This window comes from Crocodylus porosus, unplaced genomic scaffold (assembly GCF_001723895.1).
Source record: "Crocodylus porosus isolate Cpor-Errol unplaced genomic scaffold, CroPor_comp1, whole genome shotgun sequence".
Lineage (NCBI taxonomy): Eukaryota > Metazoa > Chordata > Crocodylia > Crocodylidae > Crocodylus > Crocodylus porosus.
In genome coordinates this window covers 4119648-4137866 of record NW_017728910.1, presented here as the reverse complement: position 1 = coordinate 4137866, position 18219 = coordinate 4119648, and the positions used below count along the sequence as shown (strand labels likewise).

At 38.8% G+C, this 18219-nt stretch overlaps 1 protein-coding gene across 2 annotated transcripts in view; it reads left to right on the top strand.

Annotated features, from left to right (window-relative positions):
• Positions 1 to 13334, top strand: part of PLCH1 (phospholipase C eta 1) — a 180471-nt gene extending 167137 nt beyond the window's left edge. Inside the window, exons 19-23 of one of the 2 annotated variants that reach the window (XM_019532623.1) lie at positions 17 to 163; positions 1025 to 1104; positions 5193 to 5252; positions 5733 to 6093; positions 10062 to 13334. In XM_019532623.1, coding sequence (XP_019388168.1) covers positions 17 to 163; positions 1025 to 1104; positions 5193 to 5252; positions 5733 to 6093; positions 10062 to 12139 — 2726 coding nt within the window. In that variant the 3' untranslated portion in view covers positions 12140 to 13334. Of the gene's footprint in view, positions 1 to 16; positions 164 to 1024; positions 1105 to 5192; positions 5253 to 5732; positions 6094 to 10058 lie in introns of both variants that reach the window. The other variant, XM_019532624.1, reaches the window with a different exon arrangement.
• The last annotated feature ends 4885 nt before the right edge of the window (positions 13335 to 18219 follow it).

Below are 18219 nucleotides of genomic sequence, written 5' to 3'. Positions count from 1 at the left end.
TTTGTTCATTTCATAGGATTTAACCCTGTTTGGGAAGAAACACTTACTTTTACTATCCACATGCCTGAAATAGCTTTGGTTAGATTTCTTGTTTGGGACCACGATCCTATTGGTCGAGACTTTGTTGGACAAAGAACTGTGGCTTTCAGCAGTCTTGTGCCTGGTAAGTTCCTTCTTTGAAGACTGGGACTAATTACCACAGAGTTCCTTTGTGACCCAGGACAAATCATCGACTATCCTAGGGTGGAATTTCCTAGGCTACCTTAGCAATTTGGATCCTACTTCATGTTGGCATTAGAAAGTCTTCCCCTCATTCTGGCTCCTCATCTGTGATATAGAGTCAGTAAATACCTTTATCCCACAGCTATCCAAGTGGTGGCCTGCCGGCTACGTGTGGCTGCTGCTGTTCCAGTTGTTTCAGCTGCAGCAACAGCCAGAGTCTTGACATTTTCCTTCCCTCCCCCCAGCTTCTGCTGCATGCCCCAGAGGGTGGTGCAGTGCAGTGCAGCCCAGTGTAGCCCATGCTGCTGGGGTATCTGGCAGCCTGAAGTGCCTGTGTGCCAAAGGGGAGCAGCTGAAGGTGAGGTGGAATGCTGCGTCACACCAGGGAGCACCCGCCCATGTGTACATGAGGTACAGTGGGGTGCGGGCTACCTGCCTGTACATGCCTACACATGGGGCAGGCAGCCTAGGGGGACCTGTGGCCCCTGCTACTGCTTCCTCTGTGGTGTGGAGCCCCTGCTGATATGGCCCATGAGGCACATGTCCCCTGGACACTTTCATGTTGGACAGCCCTGCTCTACGCCATGCTAGGAGATTGTGAGACTACACTCATGCTTGTGAAGGTCTTTGAGAAACTCACCTCAAAGATGACAGAGGGAACAGTGTTAATAATGTGCAGGATTGTTCAGTCAGTGTGTTTATAAAGTTTAAAGGCAAAAGACTTTTTGTGGGGCAACTGTTGATAATTGTACATAAAGGACATGTTTTTGATTCTTTGCCACATTCTTTTTTATATTACTAGGCTATCGTCATGTGTATTTAGAAGGACTGACAGAAGCATCTATATTTGTTCATATAACAATCAATGAAATCTATGGAAAGGTAGGTATATTTACCTACCTTTACAGATCCTTTACTGAGGTTTACAGATGTTGCTGGTTAGTGTTTTGTAAACAGAAATACAAAGAGGCAGCTATACAGCCTCATAGAAGCAATGTGGGCTCCAACTGATTCCTTAAATTTAAGAACGTAGCTGTTTTCATACTGGGTCAGAACAATGGTTTATTAAACAGCATCCCCTGCCTCTATCAGTGATTAATTATGTAACACTTCTGAGAAAAGCAAAGTTTTTATAACTTCAAACCTCACTCCATTCCACAAATTAAAGAAGACAAAAACCCCAGTTTTCCAGTAGAGCAAACCTTGTGTCATCATTTACACTAATGCAAAGTTTAGCTAGTTACTGTTCTGATTTAGAGCATGTCAACAGCGATAGCTGCCTGTGCGGTCTGGCATGCAGGCTCTGAGCTTAAGGAAGGAAAAATGTCCTTCGCTCATCCACACTAATTTGTCTGAAAAGCCTCCTCCTTTCTGTTTTGCCTCTGTGATGCACCAGACACTGCAGAACCTACCTTTTGAGGTTCACATAGCTAGAAGAATATTTATAAACTGGTGATGTGAGTGCTGTTTAGCTGATAGTTACACATTGGCTTTCTCTAAATACATGAGATGGGAAACTAAACTGAATGGTTTGAATTTTGCTACTGAATGTTCAATAGGACTTTTGCCAAAAACTGCAGCTGCCCACCCACCATGGGACAGCTGCTCAACAAAGGGCCTTTTAATGATAGAAATAAGGAGCCGTATATTTTGCAAACAAAGTCACTGCCCCATTTTAGATGAGTGATCTGTGCACTGTGTTTATACAAATCATGACAATACATTAAGCAAAATACATTTTTGATCTTAACTCCTGAACGGGCATGTAAAGATATTTAAATTTGATAAGGCAACACTATGAAACATTTACTACTTGGTTTTTGCATACACTATATTTTTCCCAGCTCAGCAACCATGTTGGGATCCCCCCTACAAGAATGGAATCATGAAGTGATAGGCTCAGTGCTGAAACACTGGCAGATGCTTTGTCAAGCTCATCAAGAGCTCAGAGCTTTGCTTTGTTTCCTTTACCTCTTGGAACAGCTGCTTGAGTTGTGACCTAGATTTGGGAATGGCCAGATGACAAAGTGAACTCGTATAGCATTGTAATAGTGAATAGTCTTACTACTGCCACCAGAATCATGGTGCTTGGATTATTCTATCCAGATAGTAACCAAGGTGCTTGTGTGCTCCACTGAGCAGCTAGCTGCATGTCAGAAATACTTCTGTGGCTTTGCGCCTGAGGGGCTGGCTTGCAGTCTGAACTGAAAAATGTTGTGCTGGTAGTCAGGAGCAGTTGATGGAGAAAATGAAAGGGTTAAATGCAGAAGTTTAAAGTGTTAAAGTGCTATCCAGCCTCCAGGGAGTAGAGGGTGGAGGAGGAAGCGTGCAGAAGGACTGGATGACATAAGAACAGGGAATTGCAGTGTACTGCAACCACACTGCAAATTGGCTGAGCAGAGAAGTGAATAGCAGCAGAGGCAGACTCTTACGAGAGCCTGCAGGCTTGGCCTCTACTTAATCTTGTGAAATGAGTATAGTGACTTGTAGTGAGGATGACATAGTGCTATTGGAAGAACATAATCTGAACTTTGCAATGTAGTCCTACCCTTAGTGGCATATTTCACACCCTTTCCCCTTGTGCAGGGAAATAAAATGTAAGGCCTATTGATATACATTTTTCCTTCTAACTAGCAGTTTTCCTTTTCCTTCTTACCCTATCAGTTTGCCCCCCAAAGCATAAGATTTCATTACCATAATCTTAAAATGAACAACTGTGAATGGTTTTACTGTTGTCACCTAACTGCCATTTTTCATGTAGCCCCAATAGTCATTTCGCATGTAGATGCAGTTAAGTACATACCCATAGGTTCAGTTTAACTTTATTTTTATAACAGTCATTGTCAGGAATTACAAACCCTTCTAAACTGTTGGAGATGGGGAAAGTTATTTTTGAAACTTGAGGCTCAGTTCTGAATCCTGTGTGTTTTAGTGTGTGTAGTTATTTTATTTTTCTGCTATATTTTAAAAGAAGAAGAGTTTTGGAACTTCAGGTTTTTTAATAAAAAGCAGATGCACAGTGCATGCCCTTATAAGTTCTGTTTTATTTGCCTTTATTACAGTTTTTTTAAGAGGCTTATGAGGAAGTTAAGACCGACAAACAGGCATGTACAGCATGGAGAAGATAACTAAAATAGAGTAGACTACCAAAGACAGACGTAGTGTTTAAGATGTAGGGTAGATTTATTTTTTTCAAGGCAGTTAAAAGAAGAGTTGGTCGCCCCCAGAGTTCATTCTCTGATCAAGAAGATCTATGAACATTAGCACCAATGGAAAATTGTAAGTTGAAAGTAAGGAAGGACATGATCCAGGTCAGCAGCTTCTGGTCCAATTCAGTTATGATAGACTATTGCAAGAATTTCATGAACATCCCAGACTAATAGAATCTCCCGGATGTGCCAACCTAGTCTAAGTATACAATGGCTTGCCTCACAACTGGCCCCCTATTTCATCAGAGAGACCAGTGATTGAAGTTATAGTGCAAATATGCGTAGCAGTTCCATTCCAAACCCAAGTTTCAAGGTGAGGCACCCCTGAGAAATTTGCATTGACACTTCCTGTGCTGTATCTGTGATGTAGACAGGGAGGTGTTTAGTATCCAAAGCTATCATTCTGGTATCATTCACCAGTACCCTCCCTAGGCACCCAAGAAAAGAAGCTATGTGGGGGCAGGGGGAAGAGAGTAAGATAAAGAGCTGAGCTGCTTACAGATGTAGGCCCCCCTCCCCTCCTCAACCCCCCCCCCAAAACCAAATCCAACAAAATGCAGAGCTTTACTTTAAATTTGATGCACCTCCATGCCAAGCCGAGTGAATGCCCAGAAGAGGCAGCATGTTAGTTTGACCCCAACTTGCCCAGTGTTTGTATATATTAGGGGCTTCAGCAGGGCTTTTTTGGTGCTTTTATCTAATAGCTGTTTGAATCAGCTATTAAATAAAAGTGCCAAAAAGCCCTGCTGAAGTGTGCAATTTATACAGATGCTGCACAGCTGGGTTGAACTAATATGCTGCTGCTTCCTGTAAAGCGCAGTTTGTTTGGGTTTATTTTTTCACCCCTGACATCGCTCAGTAAAGTGGATGCTCCTCTAGAAGGAAACACAACCTGGATGTTAGCCTGGAGCCTGGCTTCTGACGAGGCAGGGCCTTTTCCATGCATTTTAACTAATGAATATTAAATGCAAAGTGCATTGGCTCAGCTTCAAGAGGAGGGCTGGAGAAGAAATTGCCTGACCTGTGGCCTGGTGGTTATAGCATGGTGGAGCTATGTAAGGTCAAATCCCATCTGGATGAGGCAGGTCCTAAAACCTGGGTCTCCTGCATGAGTGTCCAAGACACTTGACTATTGAACTAACATGTAAAAGGACTCTCCTTCTCCTTCCTGTTTTTGCCAATCCAGAATTTGGCAGTTGCACACATATAGAGCCACATTCTTACCCCGTCAGAATTCAGCCTACTTTGCATAGAGTCAGACTGCAAACTGCTTAAGTGTCAAAAATAGCAGTTGGGTGTATACAGCATTCTGCCCCTAAATGCAAGTGATATCCCCTGTCATTGTTCCTGAAATTCAGGGGGGGTTGCTATTAGACTACTGCTGTTGACTCTCAAAGTTTTCAGAGGGAATGCAGTTAAGAAATAAAGTGAATTTTTGAGTTCTTAATATAATTGTATAGGATGAATTTACATTAGCAGAAGATCTAAAAAAAAAGCCCTAGGAGTCTTGACTTTTTTGTATAATTTAGTCTATTCATCAGATGTTTAATAATGACTGTATTATTGGGTTTCCAAGGTATATCTAAAAGGAGTGCACTTCCACACCCGGGGAAATCACAATATCTGTGTGACTGATATTGGTATAACACGAATTAACATTTTCAAAGGATTTGATATAGGCTTTAACTACCTTGTTGTTTGCTTTTGTCATGGTCTTGAAAGCAGTAGGCAAAAATATATTTGCATTTCTTTCCCTTTCAGTGGAGTCCTTTAATCCTCAATCCCAGTTATACTATATTGCACTTTCTAGGAGCCACAAAGGTAGTCTTCATTGGCATGCACTTTGCACTTGCTAGACATGGAGTTATTGAACAATTCCTAATCGCATGTTACTTGTAACTACCATATCGCATCATTCTTCATTAATATTCTGAACATTTGAGCATTGCTTTGAGGAGCCCATGTCATAAAACTCCGAGTTAATGGGTAGCCTGTCACTACAGCACATTTCTTACAGTCTTGTCATTTCTGATTTAAGAAACTTTTAGTAAACCTCTACTGTAATCATGGCAGGCTGCCACCCTAATGAGGAGAAATTTCATACATGCATGAATTCATGGAGACCTATGCTGATAATTTCCTGGTTGGAATACATGTGAATTGTCTGGTGTGAATTTTTACTTCGCTATGTTTTTATTTTAATTTTGTATTCACCTGTCATAAGTATTTATGAAACACACTGCTGTATCAGTTTAATGTAATGACCTTACTTAAAGCTTGTGGTGGATCTTTTATTTTCAGAGTAGGCAGCTGATAGGATTCAGAGGGCTGTTTCACAAGAATTCCAAGCACCATTCTGCTGAAAACAATGGGCATTGTGTACGGAAGCGATCCATTGGTGATCGAATTCTCCGACGCACAGCCAGCGCTCCGGCAAAAGGCAGAAAGAAAAGCAAAATGGGCTTTCAGGAAACTACCGAATTTAAGGACAGTGTGTCTGAGCCATCAGAACTGAAAGACAAGGAAGGAGTTCTCAGACGTACAGCTAGGAGTTTGCAAGCACGTCCTTCATCTGTGCCAGTTGACAAATATCTCCTTGTGGGATCATCATCACCAGAAAGTGAAAAACTTAAAGGTGCCAAAAGAAAAGAAAGTACCTCTGGTAAGATGTTTCCAAAGTGACTTTTAGTGCAACAGGTTTAAAAATCTATTGATAGACCCAAGTCCTACAACTCTCATACAGTTTTTTCAGTGAACACATGTAAATAAGGGCTACAGGATCAAACCCCATATGATGTCAAGATTATAGTCGATATCAAACCAATATGTAATAACAGTAATAATATAATTTAAAATCATATTCATTTTTAAATCTCTTTCAATGTTTTGACAAGTGAAACCCAAGAAAGTTTTCCACTCCACAGATTAGGCAAATCAATTAAATATTTTTCAGAATTCTTCTTAAGAGGGCACTTATTAAGTTTCTTCTCATATGTAAAAGAAGTGCTCTTGTTGCTGTTATTTTTTAATTATCCCACTAATAGCTCAAAGCTGAAAACTACATTCTTACCAGATGTTTTTTACTTCAATCTCTTTAAAGCTTTGCCACTGTGTGTTTATTCACAAGACTTTGCTGGTTGGCCCAGTAGGTTTTTCTTTTTCTTTTTTCAAGGGAAATATAGCATAAAGCTTGTGTTTTGGAATTGTGCATATAAGGAATAACATAGACTTTGGAAACAGATGTAAAGGATGAAGAAAAGTCTAACATTCTTGACCTTTTCCTTTTAAATTAATTTAATAATATTTAAAACCTCTACTAGATGGCGAAATGGTACATCAGGATAGAAATTTGGGTCTTTTTAATGTTCTAATATAAATGTTAGTTTGCAGTATATTTTGATTCTTGAAGTAGCTCTGGAAAAATATATTTTAAATGCATTTGGCCTGGTTTTTAATATATGAATTCAGTGGAGTTATTGATACAAAACCTGAGCAAATGGCATGAGATCTGACTCTGTGGGCATTTATACACATGCTTCAGATTGGGGGGCAGAGGCATCTTAGAGTGGCTCTGACAGCCGCTCTAATTAAAACTCCTGGAGCATCATGTGTATCAGCATCCTCACACTGAAAAATGATGGCGGCATTTTAACTAAACCTTGTCAAATGAGCTTTATTTAAAGACCCTTTCTGCCATTTTTTAGCATGGGGACACTGAGGCACTTGATGCTGGAGTCTGTTGGAGTGAGGTAATTATCGTGCTCCTGCAGACTTGATTAATTAAGTCTGCTCTAATGTGCTGTAATTACAGTGTGTCGGAGGAGCATCCCTACACATGTATAGGTGCCCTATGTGACTAATACTTGATTTGCTGGAGCATCTAAATACCTCCAGAAAGCCTTTGATTATGTGCCAATGGCATATAAAACATTTTCTTTCTTGGTTAGGGTTTCTTACCCAATATGAAGCATCTACTGTACATTTCTTCCTGCAAATACTGGAGGCAGTTTGGACTCCTCGATTAGCCTCCAGGACTTGGCCATATCCTCTGCACTCTTATTCTGACCTCTGTGACATAGTAGTACACAACAGCCATTCCTGCTTTACCCTTTGTAATCTGAAAGTCAGCTTAGTGTCTGGTGGCTGCTTCGTGCTGTTTTTGTAAAAGGCCTGTACACCTGGCAGACATGGTTCTTCAGAGAATAAGGGGTTTTTATATATGGCAATACTGCCAAAAAACTCTCACCTTCCTTTTTCTGCAGCTTTTGAAATAGGTAGTGAGCTAGGCTTGCATCTGTGACAAAAACACAAAGTGCTGTTACACTCTGGTTACTTAGTCTATGGAAAAGCAGCTGATAAAATCAATGCAGCCATTCTTAAATTTATGTGGGATTCATGTAGCCCAGGCAAGGGCAAGAATATGTACCTCTGCTAACTTTGTTCTACTTCTCTGCATTCTTGCATCACTCATAGCTTGGTAGGAACAAAGAATCTAGTCCTTCTTAAAGCTGATTTGCAGGGAGCAATGAGCAGATTAAAACAGAATTTATGCACACACTGCATTACTCTCTAAGTAATTTAGGATGAAAAGGAAATTCCTCCTAAGGCCTATTTATCAAGTCTTGGAATTACACAGGGTCTTAGTATTCAGAGATTCTCTCCTCATCTGTCACAAAACTAATGCAGCTTGGGCATTCATGGCCAGGGATATGATAATTTCTAAAGAAGGGAATTTTACCCTAAAGAACTTGTAAGCAGCAAGAAAAAGTATTCGGAGCCATTTCTAAAGAGGAGTGTTTCAATATTCTTACTATGTGTGGATATGCCTGGAATGGTATCAGCACTGTAGCAAGCAATCCAGCTTTAACCCTGGAGGAAGCAATGTAGAAATGTGTAGTTGAACGTAAGTAGAAAGTAGAACCTAATCAGTCTCTTTTGAAATGTTCTCCTTCTGAAATAGCTCCAAACATATGTGTGTCCTTATCATTAGAAGACACAGAGGTGATTAAAAACTTCTTCAGTGGCTCTAGGATGTCACTAACAAGAGCATGCTCTGCTAAGGGTACAGGCCTTGGTGTTATGACCTAAAAAGATATAACAGGAAGTAAATGTAATACCTCCTACGTGTAGGAAGAATAGAACCTGTCCCACAAGGACAGAGGTGAGCAGGGCTCCCCTCCCAAAATCGTACAGTTAGTGAAAGATATGGTTAAGTCCCTAGGCATCTCAGATTTGAAGAGACTGAATAGTGAAGAAGATAAAATTCAGACTGGATTTCCCTCATGGGAGGTAACCAAGGAGACCTTCTCCGTGAGTTCAAAGGATGTGGATTACTGAGAACTTCAAATCTGTATCCTTCTCTGAGCAAGTCTTTTTTGTGAGTGAAGGTTGAAAGGGTGTAGCCAAGACTCGTGCATGTGTGTGAACTACAGCTGGTATTTGCAGAAGGATAAGGAAGCACAGATATTTCAGACTGAAGGTCAATTATTAGGTTACAATTTTTTACATTTCATTAAAGAAAGCAGAGAACAGATGGATGTTAAATTGAACCCCATATAGGCCCTTCCCTGCTAAACTGCCTGGCTAAGTGAATCTCCAGGAATCCAACTGGAATTAAACCAAAATGAAATTTGCCTTCATACACTTCTCTCTGTCTCTATAGGAAATCAAAGAACTTACAGAGCATCTCAATGAGTATGTGGCAGTTATTTCAATACAGTGTTTTGGATCTAGAGAACATTTGAACTATTTTATTTTTCATGATCAGGGGATCAGTCTTGCATTCCCTACATAAAAAAAACCACCAATTGACTATAGTAGGAATTTTAAATGCACAGTAAATGGACAATCATGACCTTTGGAGGCAGTGTGACTTTTTTTGTTTATTTCTCCGTGAGTTGATTTCTGGTGAATGTTAGAAATTGTGTATTTCATAAATGGTCAAATTCTCCTATACGCATTCAACCCTTGCTTAGATAACATGGATCTTACCTAAGCATGGAGGTAAGATTTGACTTAAGTAGTTGTAGAAATGTAGAAACATTTAAAATATATTCTTTATATGAATTCTTGTCCTCTTACAATTGCAGAAGTTTAGAACTGTAAATGTCATTAGAGACTTACAAATGAAATCTTAAATTGCACGTCTTTGTTCTAAGCTGTTGCTAAGAACATTATGCATGGGGGGCCAGCTAGATGCAATTTTTTACTCAGAATTTTTATGAACATGCCTCTTGTTTCCAGATATTATGTTGTTTAACAGAGCTGTTTTGTTCTGTCTTTGTTGCCATGCTTCTTTATAGTACAAATCTGAATAGGAACACAACCGAAGGTAATGCCACATATGCAAGATATGGTACCTCATTGACATTATTTACAATAAATATTACATCACATGCTTGATGTAATAGACATTCAAAGGAAGCTTCAATGAAGTGCCTACAACTATATTTTCCCATTTATTCATATCTCACAGATAATTTATACTAAACCTGCACAAACCCATAATTAAGTCCTATCACAACTGTAACTAATTTTACATTCTCCATTTGTCTGTCTAAAGACAAAATAGTTGTTAACAATAGACAACATATTGTATGTAACTAATATGCTTTTTATTTCGTTTAGCAGATAGTAGTGATGATACAAGTGAAAAAAAAAATTCAAAAGAACCTGAGAAAGCTGAGTCTACTGTAAATTCTGTATCTCTGCTTAAAGATGAGATTCCCCAGAGAGAGTCCAAAACTGACAGTTCTACATCATCACCCATACATGAAAAACCAGGATGTTTAGATTTTGCAAGTGGGATAGCTGCAACAAATCATCCTGCAATATATCAGGAAAATCATCTTTCCAATGAACCTGTTCATACAAGGAAGGATTTTGTTTTTGAACTTGCAACAGAAATAATACAAGACACACACTGTACAGGTCAAAAAAGAGATGACAACACTGAAGTATATAAAGAAGAGAAAGAAACATTGCCAAGACATTCTCTTTCTCAGAAAGAGGATATTGAAAACAATAAATGCAATGTTTTAAGGAGCAGATCTCTAATGACTTTTTCACTGACAGATATCTCTTCTACCATCTGTTCTGACATGCATGATTTGCACTCCACTGCTGCCATGCAAGATAGTGACATTTCTCGTCTTATAGATGAGGTTTCCCTAACAAATGAGAGTGACGTTGGCAGTTCTGTCTCAGCACTGATTGGACAGTTTGACATCACAGATGACCAAACTAATCTGACTATTGTTTCAAGTCTTCATGGCACAAGCAATCAGACCTTCAGCGTAATGTCATCACATCCACATCTCTTTGCTGTTGATTTGAACACATCCTGTAAGCACAATCTGATAAAACCTGTTGATTCACCATTATTCTCAACTCCAGATACCACTGTGTTCTCAAGCCCTGAGACAGCAGAGTATTCTGTGTACACAATTATCCATGAGGCATCTCTTACACCAGTTTCTGAATGTAAACCAGTAGATGAACTGGTTTGCAAGAAGAAGTTAGTTTGCATAGAAAAAAGCCCTGCTGTGTCATCTTGTACATCTCCTCTCCATTTGCTTGAAGCAGATTCCAAAAGGATGTGTGGTACAAACTGGGAAACACTTGAGGATTGCAGTTCCTGTACTTCTAATAGTTTTACCTTGGAAGATACATTAGCTAACCGCCCCATGTGTATAAATTCGGCAGGCAGCAGTCTAATAGAAGTTGATGGGGATTCCCAAGACCTCTTGATAACTACTTATGAGTACAAGAGAGAAGATATGAGCCAGCTTGCTTCTCCTTTGAAACTCAAGCACAATCATGAACCAGTGTGCAACAGTGAGAGAATCTCTGGGAATAACTCAATCAAGGAGGGCCTCTGCAGCATTGACCCAAATAGTTCAAAACAACCATTTCCTTACCCAGAATATAATAGTGTGGACTTTTTGCCTAATAATCATTGTCAAACTCCAGATATACAGAAGGATGTGGCGTGTACCTCCCCAAAATCTTGTTTTAATAAAATGTACTCTGCTACCCCTCAGAATGCTTTGCCTTTCCCTCCTCCTGCAGCTGTGAAACAGCCTAGTCCTTGCAAATCCAAAAGCCTTGGAGACTTGACATCAGAGGATATCTCCTGCAACTTTGAAAGCAAGTACAAATACATAAGTAGAAGCTTTATTACATCTGGCATGAGGGACAAGAAAGTGGCTGCTATGAATACGCAGAGACCACATTCTACAGATGCTCTTACAGAACAGCTGCGAAAACTGGTATCTTTTGACCAGGAAGAAAGCTGTCAAGCATTGTATTCTAAGCAGAATGATGATGATGATTGCCCCAAGGCACTGGTCAGAAAACTGTCATCCAGAAGTCAGAGTAGAGTACGTAATATTGCCAGTCGTGCCAAGGAAAGACAAGAAGCCAACAAACAAAAACTTTCTAATGCGAGCAGCATAGCGGGGGTAGTTCTCAGAAACAAACCATCAGCCTCACCCCATGTTATCAACAGGCATTCCACTGGCTCTTACATTGCAAGATATCTGAATAACTTCAATCAGGAGGATGTGGAAGGTCGGGGCATACCAGAGGGTGCATGCACTTCTTTGCGGTACGGATTTAATGATCAGTTTTATACTGATGATTCTGTTTTGCAGATGGAGGCAAGCAGTGATGAGAAGCCAGAAATTTATTTCCTGCTGAGACTGTAAATTGTATAAATGTACATCCTCAGTGTTTACAAATTCTTTCAGTGATGGAAGGATTTTTAGCAAGAAGTGCAGCTTTTGGTGTTTAAATTATTTAGTAATGCAGTTCTGAACTTGTGATTTAGTCTTGATTAATGTGTCCTTTCCTGTCAAAGAGCATGTAAATGATCCATTCTTATGTAAGTATTATTTTGATTTAGAAATTATGAAGTGAATTAGTCAGGGAATTATTTGCATGTAATAGATCTGAACATTCACAGTGTTCTGTATTTGTAACGCATGTACATTTTAATAACAAGAGCTTAGCACATAGGTGCACATTAGCAGAACACTGCAATTCATGCAGTAAATCTCTTGCTGTTTTTCCTAAACCTTTTAGTTGCTTTCAAAGAAAATATTAGAAGGGCCACCCTTTTGGATCATACTCTTCTGAGCATGAGGCTTTCTGTCCTCAGTGTTCCATTGAAGTCAATAGGACTACTTATGGGACAAATTTCTTTGTCCTAGATCAGACCCTTCCTTGGTAAAACTGTTTCTTATCTAAATTGTACTTACCTGTTTGCTAATGTCAGTTTTAAATCCTTCAGTGCATGAGCTACAAATTGACAACTATAAATTTGTAGAATTAGGATTGAAGAAAATTTTCAAATAACATGTAGATTGTCTTTCCACACTTTAGGGCATTAGAATGGTGGTGGTCTTTTTCTTCCACTTGTTGAATGTTTGCTTCAGTCTCAAAGTTGAATGAAAAAGAAAGTTAGAAGATTCTGTGTAAAAGAGCAGGAAAATCTTGTTTTCCATACATTTTGTTATGTATTTTTGCTATTGGCTGTTTATGTAACTTGAATACAGTAGCAGAGCTGTTTTCTTTATGTTGGTAATTATACTTCTAAATTGTTGACAGTCAGTACAGTATTTACAGCTCACACAGCAGAATACGTAGTTGGCTTACCATAATCACATGATTTTGAGAAAAGGGCTTTTTCTATATAACACTGAAAAATGAGTGGGTGATTACAAAAATATACAAAATCTTCCTTGTAGGGAGCAAGATTAGCTTTATTTTGGGTTTTAAAATGTTTTGCTTTCACTGTGAACATATTTTTCATTATATGTAAAAGACGTACCTTTTGCCTCTTTTTTTGTAATATGGGACATTATTATTCCTGGAGACATCATTAAAATAGATTTTTAAGTACCTGGGTGCATACTTATTGAAGCTATAACAAATGCAGTTACTCTTGAACTAGTAGTCAGTGATTGCAGATGTTTGCCATGTCATGAATTTGTAATAAACCTTTACACGGGGAGAAACTCTTTCATTGTAGATATGCTCAAGGTTCTAACTAGCAATTTGCAGCCTTGACTCTTTTCTAAAAGTATTAAAAACTCCAGTGTTTTGAAGCAATTCTGATAGGAAGTTATATTTACCAAGTATTTCTGTAATTGCCAGTATTGTATTCCCAGTCAGAAAGGACTATGTTTACAAATGTTCTTCCCTTTTCCAACTGGATTTTGGGGAAGTCTAGGCCTTTCTATTACTGTATTTTAACCCTGGTATAATCCACTTTCAGTTACACAATCTATGGTGTAAGGTAAAACTCAGCATAAAGAGGAGATGCAGAATTGAGTGTTCAGTGAACAACTGGTGGGACTGATCTGATTTGCTGGCATTTACATGTGATAAATCCTCAGACTTTATTCCTACACCCATTTATTTTGACTAGTAAGACCTGGCTCAGCTCCCCACTCAGCTGGGGTATGCACAGCAGGGCCCACGCCCACACAGTAGGGTTATCTGCTCCTCCCGCTGACAGGCTCCTGCTTGCACCTGTCATCAGCAGGGATTGGGCAGTGGCACTGGCTGGCTCTGGGGGCTGGGTGGTACAGGGCCAGGCATGTATGGTGGGGGCACCTGCTCCCCCACCAGTACACCATGCACAGGGAAAATCCCTGAGCCTTAGGAATTGCAACAGCTGTAATCTCCAGGGGCTCGGGTTTTGCACACCGTGGAGCCCTAGGAATCACAACAGCCATGTTCCCTCTATATTTAGCTTTTGTAAACATACCTATCCCACACAGGTTCCAGAAAATAGCAGACTTTCAAATAAAAATTTAGTCAATGCCACTTGTATTTCATTTGTAATTCATATTGCAGAAATTACTGGAACATCAGAGTAAATCAGATCTGAAAGTAATACATTTTCTGTAATGATACTGAAAAGCAATAGGAATGAAATGATTGTAAAGAGATGAGAAGAATTTCTTCATTGGACATCCCTGACAGATAACAATTGAAAAAAGGGACATGATGTCAAAAATCCAAGTGTGTACTGAGACATTTTCACATTTTCCCCCTTAGATTTGTGTGGGACGCTGGACAGAAAGGTAGAGCTTTATTTGCAAGATAATAACTTCATGAAGTATTTATGGTAATTGTATTTGAGTATTTCAATTACATAAACTTAAAATGATTTTCTTTACATACCACCAGTGTGTTTTAACAAGCTCAGCATAGTGTGGTATATGTAAAAGAAGGTTTTTAAACAGTTTATTTTGGTAAGAATTAAACTGAATTACTTCAAAATTTTTACAGCTCTCCATGCACTTAAGTGTTTAGTTCAAGCATGTGCATCAGCTCTTTGGGACAAGGACTATGTTTTAATGATTCATGTGCACAGTACTCAGTATAAGACAATCTTGATCTCTTTTCAGTGCAACTGCAACAACAGCAACAACAATAGTGGCTGTGGTAGTAGCAGTATAATTAGGCACTGTTCTCGTCATTCCAACATAATGGATCCAGTTCTTCCCATCCATTCCCACTGAAGTCAGTGCAACTTGTGAGGAGGTATTTGCAGAATGAAGCTTGGTAAGGTTTACCAAACACAGACTACAGTCCTGCAAGTGATAGCTTCAAAATGCCATTGTTTGCATGATGCAGGCAATGGGATTCCTTGAATTAATTCTTGTTTGAAGTAGATATCCTTTAAAAAAAAATCCAACCTTGGGTCCCCAGCAGTGACGGAGAAGCAAACATTTGTATACCAGTTGTGAATTAGCCTGCCTTTTAAAAATCTGCCTGTTATTTTCTCCTCTGAATTTGCATAGCTTCATCTTCAAGCCAGAGGATCTGTTCATCTCTGGCAGCTAGGTTGAAGGCTTCTCTATTATAAAATTTCTGTTCCCAAATAGGAGTGGAATGCTGCAGGGCAGAGCACAGGGAAATCACCACTGGCCTTTCTACACCCTGCTTACAGTCTCCTGATTAGAACCAAGTACATGTGTGTTTGATTCCTGGAATGGCTGTTTGATTTTCCTGATCCTCTTCTGCAAGGAATCAGTCTGCTTACTAGCTGTCTGTTTTTCTGTGCTTCCCACATGTATCCTTAGCAAGGGAAGGGGGACAGGGAGTAGCTCCATGTGGTTTGAGGTAGTTGAGGTCCAGCCTTCAAATTGTTCCAAAATGCAGTTGTAGACAGGCACACTCTCAATTAATTGACCTCCCAGGGTTTCTCACTGTAGGTCATGTTTCCCATTCAGCGCTGACTCCGGGTTTACAATTACATTTTGTTAGAAAATTTTTAATCTGCTTAATGTATACCAGCCTGATTTTATGTCATTCTAGTTTCTTAATCAAACTATCACAAGGCACCAAATCAGATGCATTAGTGAAGACTCCTGCATTCATACTACTGCTTTTATACATCAAATTTATCTTTAAAAGATATCAAGATCTATTTTCCCCAAAACCCATATTGGTTGGCATTAATTACATAACAGCTTTAATTTTTTAACTGAATCCTGTATCAGCTATTCCATTATTTTTCCCAAAGCTGATGTGACTCTGATAAGCATTAAATTACATGTCATCACATTTACCTTTTTTTTTTTTTTTACTGTTGCAGGATTAGCTGCCATGCTGTCCTCTGGAATTTATTCAGACTTATAGCAGGTTCCAAGACATAATGAAAATCAACATTAATAGCAGTAAAAGCTTCTTAGCCAACACTTTTAAAACTCCTGAATGCAGGTTATCCTGTTGATTTTAAACTTTAGTATCTTTTCTTAATGCCTTGCTGAGATACTGCTGGAGCAAAAAGTATTTATTTATCATTGGCTTTCCCCCATATTCAAACCAAAAAAAATCAGCTACAGGGGAGGTCTTGCTGACATGTGTGGGGTTTTGTACAGGCACACTACTGAACAGTCCATTGTGGGACTAGGCCCAAAGGCTCTTGCCAGGCACAGTGGGAAAAACTACAAATACAGTCCATGAATAATGAAGTACAGTATGAAACTTGACTAAGTCATTTCTGTATTATTGGAAAGGGTGAGATTTACAAGTAGTACAGAAAATAAACAATCTTTATGAACATGGGAAGGCAGGGCACTGAAGATGATATGGGTGATACTGGATCTTTCAGTAATTTCACAGTCTAGCTTTCAGCAGAAGTGTTCATACAAAAACAACAACAAACCCTGATATTTGTCTGTCAGTAGCCTTTCTGCCTTGAAATAAAATAAGCTTGTCGCCAAAGATTCCTGTCTCCTTCTGATCAGGAGATGGACATTCTGTTGCCTGCACCACAAGTAGCTCCTTTCTTTTCCAGATTTCCTGTTTGGTTATTTTCCTTCCTTAATGTACAGAGAAAGAGATGAGAACCAAATGTAGTGTATTCTCTTTATTAAAGATTTCTGGTATTCTATTATGTCTTGCCGAATATATTTAAAAGAAAAAATGTGTTGGGAATGCCTAAGGGTGTTTTTTCCATTTCTCATTTAATAGATGCATTTGTTGCCTGATGGCTAAAATCAGAGAATGAAATAGGCAATTACTGTAGTTCACTGCAAGACTTGCAGTCTACATGCCATGTTAGCAGTCCTAAATTAATTTGTTTTTCCTGTAGAAAGCAGTACATAGTTTGACCACAGTATTACCAATCCATTTATAGCACAGGTAACAACAACAAAATTATTGGAGAAATGTTTCTTTTAGTACATTGTAGTCTCCTTTTATTCAGAAGCAAAAGCATCCCCAAATATCTATAAAGCCTTATTTATCGTACAGGAATTTTTGTTGTTACTGATTTGAACAATATGAAATATTCTAGTTGTATAGTTTATGGTATTTCAAGTTTGGACATAGAAAACACATTCTGATAGAAATGCAGACCCAGAAAGGAGAAATCCACTCATTCATTTATGAAATATACTTCATTTTTATTGTGCTTTAGTTAAGTCTCAAAACTACAACAGAGAGTACCACTAAATATTCAGTTCAAAATAGGGCATTTTAACTACACTCTGGCTATGAAGACAAAGTAGCCTGCATATACAGGTTCACATACATTAATCCCTACAGATACAGATATAAAATGCGTGATAGTGTGATATTAAGGATTTATTGGCGTGACTTTAGGATTATGAATTTGCAAATATGAAAGAAATATACTGGCCACCCTAAATGACTGACAGTAAATCTTTTAAAAATATGACACTTTATTTTGTATACCTTCACTCTTAAATACAGTGATAATATAATTATCATTAACATTAATCTCACAGTATAGGCCTTGAAAGGATTAAAAATTGATTACAAATACCTGTAAAAAATAACCTTTCTGTACATAATAATATTTCAGTTTTACATTCTGCTATCCTTGACATTTCTAGGGATATTAGCAAGTGCTGTGTATTGCACTGAAGAACACACATTATCTTCTTGTCTTATCTGCTTACCTCAGACTATCCATGGACCAGATTTGAATGGACCAGATCCATGGACCAGATTTCCATCTCGGGTCAGGGTAATTTGAAAGAACAATTCCACTTTTGAAGGAAGGAGAGAGAAAAAACAATCTGTAGCTTACTATTTAAAAAAAAATGTTTAAAAATGATCAGATATAAAACTGCATCTCCTCCTCCTTCAGCTGTTAAATTATCTCCCGTCTGGTTTCTGTTTCTTTTTTCTTGTATCTGGAGAGATGGGGCATTCTTTCAGGTTTTGTTCTGTAGTCTGAGGTCAGAGAGATCAGCTTTAGCATAGATGCTGCAAATAGTTTGGACTGTTTTTAAATTGG